Consider the following 8570-nt stretch of genomic DNA (forward strand, 5'->3'; position numbering starts at 1 on the left):
AAAAAGGACTTTTCTGCGAATACTTCTGTACCTTTACCATGTGCGCCCCCTCGCGGATTGACGTTACTGTTTAAAACACTTCACAGCAATCTATTATCATTGGTTCAAAAATATCACCGTCGCTTTCTTGACCAATGGCACCAGTTTGACATTTCGCTCAGGAACCGATCTGCGGGGCCTATTTTGCATGCATGCTCCTCCTTCTTTTTGAATCCACTCCTACTCCTCCTCCTCCTTCTCCTCCTCCACCACACACACACACACACACACACACACACAGACAAACACAAACCACGCTCCCGTACGCCAACCCCTCCGTGGCTGGGCTGGACTGAATGCTTATCGAGGCGGTATAATCTAAAAGCAAACCGGGATGCTATGGAGCAGACGGTGTGTTGTCGGAGATGCGAAAGTGCATGAATAAGGTGATTAAATTTGCAGCGTTGCTCGTTTACATCTACTAACATTCATCCGCCATGCAGTTAGCTGGTGGCGCTCATTCTCTCCTCTCTGTGTAATCGGTGCATTGCTGTTGCACGTTATCATTTATTTTCCTTCACAAAATAAATCGATCATGTTTGTCGTTCCGTTTGTTTTTTTCCAGTTGGCCTCCGCGGCGGGATGATAGGCGATAAACGCTCAGAGCAACACGGAGAGAGAAATCTGAGTCAACGTAATCCATCTGGATGATGATGGCTTCGATGAAAACAGCATTGCTCGTATTTCTACACTGGGGTGAGTACAGCTGTGCAGTCTGCGTTGTACCTGTTTGCTCTGCACACAATGGCTAAAGCCGCCTCGCCATCTGTCACATGGAGATGCATTTGGATGATTCTTCCGACCGATCAATCCGACTATATTCATTTAGATATCATTTGCAGATTTATTCTCATGAGTTGGACATTTTTTGTGCATGTGAACCTAGGGCAGCTTTCTGTGGGACACCTTATCGCATGTGTGTGTTCTGCTGTTTGATTACATAACAATCCAAATGCAAAAGTGACAGGACAGTCCTCTGACCATCAAACTAAAGTCACCGAGGACTGAGGAAAATGAGTTCCTGGTGGCATCCAGGAAGTCCCAATCAGAAGTTATATCAGTAGGGCTCTAAATGCTATTTACACAATGAAAATACCCTTTTTAATGCCTCTAGTTTCATAGTTTGACTTCTGCCATTTTATGCTTTTATCACTTGTTTTATCTCCTTATTGTGTTTTGTTTTAGGTTACTCCACCAAAAGCAAATTCCTACCAGCTATGATTGAAATGGCAATACAATTTTGAATGCTGTTTAAATTTAAAGAGTGACAAAAATTCTGAAAAGGTCAGCTGCACTACATAAATAAGACGTTATTTTAGAATATGACACTTAACCATACCAAGCAGAGATGGATAAAGATAACCTCACATTTTAGATACGTTTAAAAAAAACAGTTTATAGAGAACATATCAGATTGAATGACTGAATGAGTTTTCATCTCCCTGCTCACATTAATAATAATTATATGAATCACATCTAATAACTAAATAGATAGGGTTCCTTGTATCAGTCTTGTGGTCCAACATGCATCTGGGTTCTTAATAAGAAAATTGGGGCTCCTCCGTGTGGCACAGTTTCTACTCCAGGCCGAACTGAGCATTATCATGAGCTGCGGTGTCTCCCAGCCCTATCAGTCTGAGCCCAATGTTAATTAGGACGTGATCCGCTTAAGTCTCCCGCTAGTCCTCCATGTCATTATCTATGGGCGTGTTGTTATCAGGCCGTGACTCGGCCTGTGTGAAAGCTCCAGTTGTCTTTAGGTCTCACACACACACACACACACACACACACACACACACACACAGACACAGACAGGCGTGGAGTGTCAAAATTCCCCCATCTAGTATTTCTAGTTATTCAGGTAGTTTGATCAGCTTTAGGTGAAGGGTTAAAGGGTGTGTGTTAGTTGGTGCTGACCTTTTTTCAGTGTCAGTTTGTGGGTATGTGTTTGTTGGCTGTTATATCAGGATAATTACCCCTTATTTAAATTTTAAAGTGATGATTTTCTTTCTCAGCTTTTAGCACCACTTGTAAAATTAAATAAGTTGGTAGGCAACCAGCAATAAAACATGTTTTTATGGTTTCTTCCCAAAATATGGAACAAGTTAGATAAGAGATCAGTATTGTGACCACTGGCTGGTTGTCCACATTAATAAAATAAAATGTCAATAAATATCCAATTATATCAATTTTAACTTGTGTGAGCTATTTGGGGTTTCTAGCTTTGAATTTATTTAATTATCTTACACCATTTTTTAATAGGAACTCCGGTACTCACTTCTGATGTGACCAAGCCACAGTAAATACAGTTTCTGTTTTAATGTCCTTGTAAAATAATCAGTGTTTCTGCTTTTTGATTTTTAATTTGGGGGAAACGAGAGCAGTGCTACTTGGTATTAGCTAATACCCTGAGTTAAGGCATCTGAATTGAGAAAAAGACTGGTGTGTCCCTAGTTTTTAATCTTCACAACTTTCATAGTTTGTTTTACAGCTGCTCGTAAATTCTTCTTTATCTAATGTCCATTTTGTTATTTTTTGGCCTCTTTGGCTACCTTTGGTTAAAGTGATCAGAAATGTGTGCTTTAAATAATTAATAAATAATAATACAAATCCATAATGAACAAGTCTGTAGAGCCAGTTAAACAATGCTTGATGACGTCTCACTTTTATCAGCTTCCTTCTTCTGAAAGAGAAACATTATTACTTTATGTACGTACCCTTATCATGAGAGAATATGAATGGAATGAGTTTCATTGCCTGTGTCTGAAAAAAGGGGTTTCATATTTCAATAGCAGGGCTCTATAGCTGAGTGAAGTCAGTTACAGTGTGATTTGCAGTTTGGAGATATTAACTTTAGCTCATTCTAAAACAATGCACTTAGTGACTTCTGTTCTTGCTGCTTTAGGCACTGAAAAATGTCACTTGTGTATTTTAACATTTCTAAATACTGTATACTCACACAGCTGCTCAAAATATGAGGTATTAAAATGAGCATATCAATGTTTTCTGATCTTTTTATAGACTTATTAATGAATTGTTTGAGAATATAATTTTAATTTGAATCAATAACAAAAATAATTATTGTTATTGACAGCATTTGCACTTTTTGAATGTTATTTTAACTGTATTGGAGTGAGTTACAACCAGTTTCAGCTGAAACTAGATCAATGTGGCACTGTGAGAGAACAAACTAGTTTTAGTTCTTTTGTTAGTGAAATGTTTCTTTTGAATTAACCCAAATTGCCAATAGTTTATGCCAGGAATCTCACTAAGACAATTGTATTTAATTTGTAACAAATGTCATTGTATTTAGAGGAAGCTGGCCCACTCCTAGCCCCTGCTCGAGTGTTTTTTCTCCTATGCTATTTAATGTATTGATTCCCTGTTAGCCGATCATGAGCTCAGGATATTGATCTGAGAGCCTATGTACCAAACATGCCGCACATTAATACTGTGACCAACAGAAATTTACATTGTTACTGTTTCCAATTTTTCCTGCTCGTTCATCACCATCTTTCACACTCTTGCTGTCTCTCAATTTTTCTTTCACAGTGCTCCAGTACGCTGTGTGTCGCGATGTATCTGTTCCTGTTGGGACCATCTACCGCGTTGCAGGGTTCCCCCTCTCCCTGCCCTGCACTGTATCAGGGTTCGAAGGCTCACGTACGCAGGACTTTGAGTGGTTCCTGTACAGAGATGATGCTGCTGGGAGACAGATTGGAGTGGTGTCCACCAGGGACAAGGGCTTCCCTTACGCCCCTTTCCTGGCCCGGGTGAGGAGTGGGGAGGTGAGGGTGGAGAGGGACTCAGGGGACAAAGTCCGGCTAGTGATCCAGAGGCTCCGGGCTGAAGACCAGGGGAAGTACGAGTGCTACACACCCAGCACAGACAGCACCTACCAAGGAAACTACAGCGCCACAGTGCCTGTCAAAGGTAAGAGAGATATATGTAATACGTTCAATTGCTCTTATGGGAATTGCTGGGTTTCTGTAAATGACATGTTGTATAGACATACACTATCTAGAAAGTGTCCTGAGAAAACTTCTGTTATAATTTGACACTTTAAATAAAATTGAATGAAATGGAGTATATATTGAATAGTTTTGGGGGGAACGATAAGAGTTCCTTTCCACACAGGAATAAGGTACATCATAGTTGTAGTGAAATCTATTCATTGTTGGTTTTAGTCTTTTCGTGGGATTTGTTGAATATAAAATACATAGATATCACTACAGAGGGACCTCTCTGGGATTAGAGTTCTCTTTTGCAGGAGAGCCAAGATAGCAGCAGCAGTTCATAGAACTTATAACAAAGGTCACAAACATACAACTCCGACATAAAACAGATGAAGAAAGTAAGCAGGGATCAATAATACAGATGAAAGCAGAATGATAAAGTAGAATTGGTAGAATATTAGTAACATCACCTTTAGAAAGAAATTAAAACAGATGCAATAGGTCTATTAAAATACATGAAATAAATGTTGTGATATTATTCTTTGATCAGATCGTTCCTGAGTTAAGTGAATTATGTAGTTTCTTGTACGGCTGCTTGTGTTCAAACAACATTCAACATCTGAGAGCACTAGTTTCTCTTCCTAATTGAAAAAAAGTTGGACATATTTATTACAGTAAAGCATTGGAAAATAATTGTTTTGGTATTGGTACCAAAACTCTTGTATTATAACACAACTGCAACTTTTTCAAACGATTCCCAAACCAAGTCCCAAACTCATCATAGTTTAGCTGTGACGTATAGTGGAAACCAGCAAACTGTATTACAGTTCTGTCATGGGGGTTACCATATGACAAGATGTTATCAGCAACTCTGCAGTATGTCAGCCAGATGGATGACATTTATTCATTATTATTACTATAACACATAATGGCATTCCTAATGTCTGAGCTGTTATTTATACTTGCCATCTGGATTTTTTCTTTCTGTTACTCTTTCTTTTTACAAAGATTTATCACGCTACTCACGCTATCCAACATTTTTTGTCACTTTTCCACATGGCTTCCAACTCTTTTTCTATTTTCTTTGTGTACCATTAAGTTTATGTTTGTAAGACGCTGGGTGTAGGTTTTGCTGCTAAAGTGTGTTATCTTCATTATAGCCAGCTAATGCCACTTTTTTTGACAAAGCTAGTGCCCAAATTTAAGGGTGGTAAACGGCTTGCAGTCATTCTCAGCAACCTATTTCATGATTTGCATTCAGGTTCCAAACAAAGAAATGTCTAAACAGCACACAGGCAATACAATTTAAACTTGGCATATTTTTTCCTCCCATCTGGCTCCTTTGGCCTCTTATTGTAATGTAATTGTCTGTCTCTGTCTCTTTGTTCACCTGCAGTGATCCCCGACACACTCCAGATTAGCTATTCCCGCGTACTTGCCGGCCAGCCTGTGCCAGAGGGGGCCGAATTAACGCTGACATGCTCAGCCGGCATCCAATCGGAGCAGCTCACCCATCTGTCCATTATGTTTGGGAAGCGTAGTGATGGAGAGGGTTTGGGAAGTGGAACAGGAGGGGAGGTCAGCACCGTTAGAGAGATTATCTCCATCGACAAGCTGCTGAGGGTCATCCCTGGACATTTGTACAAGAAGCGGTACAGTGATGGAGAGATCACATTGGAGAAGAGGAATGGGGAGGCGGGACTGGATATGTACGTGATGAAGATGAGAGCTGTGCAGCCGGACGACAGCGGCTCGTATTTCTGTGAAGCCTCGCAGTGGATTCGGGACCCTGATCGATCGTGGCAGAAGATAGCACAGAGGACGCTGGATATTGGCAACTTGACCGTTCAGCAACTAGGTTAGTGTGACTTTGAAACTGTGCCATTTATTTAGGCCAAAATTTGCCATGTATATGACAGCATGTGGCAAATGCCATAGTCATACTGCAACAAGCATATTGCACATTATTTTGTTCAGTGATCAATGTTTAAACAACATACATTTGAAGGAGGATGAAGGTAGTAATCAAATCTTACATCACACTGTGGAAAGAAGTTATCAAATAAAGTTGGTTGCCCCAGTTACAAAATAAACCAGAGACAACAAAGGCAAAACAGCTGAAATTTGGTTTGTACGTGTCAGTTCAGGACTCTATATGCTTTCTCCGTGGCGTCAGTCGGCCTGGACTAGTGTTGTTAATTACATTGGACTCTTTCCAGATTTCAGGATAAAACCCTGAATGTTTGTGTTACTTACAGCTTAACTGAATGGCTGACAGATTAGTGTACCGACTGGATAGGTAGGGCGGCTGATTAAACACGTAACTGGATACACATCTCTAGTCAAGTTTGTTGGCTGATTTAAGTGCTTTTTGATTAGCTGCCTGGATAGCTGGGTTGTCCTCCCTTGCTGGCTGGGTGGATGGATGGACATCTTACTATTAGAGCTGCAAGTACAATTATTCTTTTTATCGATTAATCTGCTGACTATTTACTAGATTAATCAATTAATCTTTTTGTCTACTGATGGCCATCTATGAAAGATGCCCATCACAATACTTGGAGCCCGAGGTGACTAGGTGTATCATACAATTTACTATAATTTAAGCAGCAAATTTGAGAAGTTAAAACTATTCTAACTAACTAAATTCAACTCACTTTGTGTTCATGATGTCTGCTGTCAAACTGCTTGACTGAAAAGCTTGATGCTCTGCTCTCTTGGTGATTATCCAGCTGGATTTGACAGGTTGATAGCTGGCTGCCGCTTGGCTCACTTTAAATTCTAAAGAGCTTGTTTAGATCTGAAGGATTAAGTAATCTTTCCTCCCACCTTGGCTTTTTGTAGCCCACAAAGAGGATGACTACATCTTTTTATATATATATATCTCTTAATATGTTTGTTTAGAGGGAAATACTGTGTATAAGTTTAATATTTCTTTTATAATTGTTGTTATTATGTTAATGATGAGGTACAAACAACTTCTTAGTACTAAGTACTGGAACAACAATTTATTTAGGTCAATTGTTTTCCTGTTCAGTAATGAAATTGAAGCTGAAGTTGAAGCACTGAATGTTATTGATGCATGCATTGTTTTTTTCCAACACTCGCTGACAAGCACTATTTAGTTCTGTATTTTCTGGCCCCTGTTGTCTGACTAATACAATAGTCTGACGAGTCTCCTTTTGTTCCCATAAATAATGTGTCTATTATTCTAGCACGACCTGTGTTTAGAGAAATGTTAAATGGGACTGTGCTCAGACAATTGACCAGTGTTTATATATTTTAATTATACCAGGTTATTAATATCAAAACCCCTTAAATTCATTACACAATGCTTTATTTGTATCTCCACACAGTAATTTTAGCAATCAGTTTCCTTTTCATTGAGCAATAATAGAAAATTGTGGTACAAGTTTAAGATAATTAAAATATAATACCATTATTATGGTTTTTGATTATTTCTCTGTTGTAAAAGTGAGTGTGCATCAGGTTAGGAATATGGTCTTGTGACCGCTCATCACTGATTGCATATACTCTATCAATAGTGTGTCAGCTCAACCAACATGTGATTTAAATAATTTTAGTAGGCATGAAGTTAGAAGGCATACATTTGCATGACAAAAGAAAATCAAGATTAAAGCAAAGTTAAAAAAAAACAACATTATTTTGAGAAGTACAAATGTGTTTTTCCTGCTTTCCCATCCCTTAAAGCATCAGACCCCTCAGATTTATTTTAAAACACTTTCACTGATCTGGAAAATGTAATACAGCCGGCTATATACAGATAATATAATTTTCCTAATCATTTTTTGATTGTGTTCCATTGTGTTACATGCTGTAATAACCAATTTCTAATGGTTGCTTTGTGGTTAAGGCGGTCTTCCATTTTAACCTGAGCCATAAATATAAAATGTACTACAGAGTTTTATTACTGAAGTAATTATACTCCTATACTGCTTCCTGTGAAGACATTTACTGTCAGAATCTAAGTGCTTGTTTGAGGCCCTCCATGACAGAGGACTTCCTGTACTTTCACTTTTACTAAGTTGTCTCCCTTTACCTCTTTAATTCACCAGCGGAGTCTCTGAGTATAACATCCTCACCCAAAGGAGGGGTGATCCTGCAAGTTGGTTCCCCTCTTATCCTGACCTGTGAAGTGTTGGGGCTGCCGTCTGAAGTTAACTCGGGCCTGCTGGTTCAGTGGATGAAGAGGGGATCAGTAAGCAGCGATGTAACTGGGACCGGGGGAGTTGAGGTACTGTGTCCCATTATGCTGACTTATTAGGGATCCAAGCCTGAGGATGCGTGGACCGCAGTAGCAAGGCTACGCGGTTCACACAGCAGGGCTGTGGAACCCTATTGCTTTGCTAAGGATTCTTCTTCTCCAGTATTATTATTCCTCTCCACGTAAAACTTACCATTACAGCCTAAACCGTACATGGTGGCGGTGTGCCATTTTCAGGACTGGTCCAAAACGCTGCAAAGACCTCAGACGCAAAAAGAAATGACCTACTTTCACCACAAGGTGGCGCTATAGCAGAAAAAGCGCATTTGGCCCTATAACTCCCAAACCGT

At 39.5% G+C, this 8570-nt stretch overlaps 1 protein-coding gene across 1 annotated transcript in view; it reads left to right on the plus strand.

Moving 5' to 3' along the window:
- The first annotated feature begins 225 nt into the window (after positions 1-225).
- igsf8 (immunoglobulin superfamily, member 8) overlaps positions 226-8570 on the plus strand; it is a 15087-nt gene continuing 6742 nt past the window's right edge. Inside the window, exons 1-5 of the mRNA XM_032514747.1 lie at positions 226-425; positions 605-735; positions 3592-3972; positions 5392-5853; positions 8072-8250. Coding sequence (XP_032370638.1) covers positions 687-735; positions 3592-3972; positions 5392-5853; positions 8072-8250 — 1071 coding nt within the window. The 5' untranslated portion in view covers positions 226-425; positions 605-686. The remainder of the gene's footprint in view (positions 426-604; positions 736-3591; positions 3973-5391; positions 5854-8071; positions 8251-8570) is intronic.

Source organism: Etheostoma spectabile, chromosome 4, assembly GCF_008692095.1.
Source record: "Etheostoma spectabile isolate EspeVRDwgs_2016 chromosome 4, UIUC_Espe_1.0, whole genome shotgun sequence".
Lineage (NCBI taxonomy): Eukaryota > Metazoa > Chordata > Actinopteri > Perciformes > Percidae > Etheostoma > Etheostoma spectabile.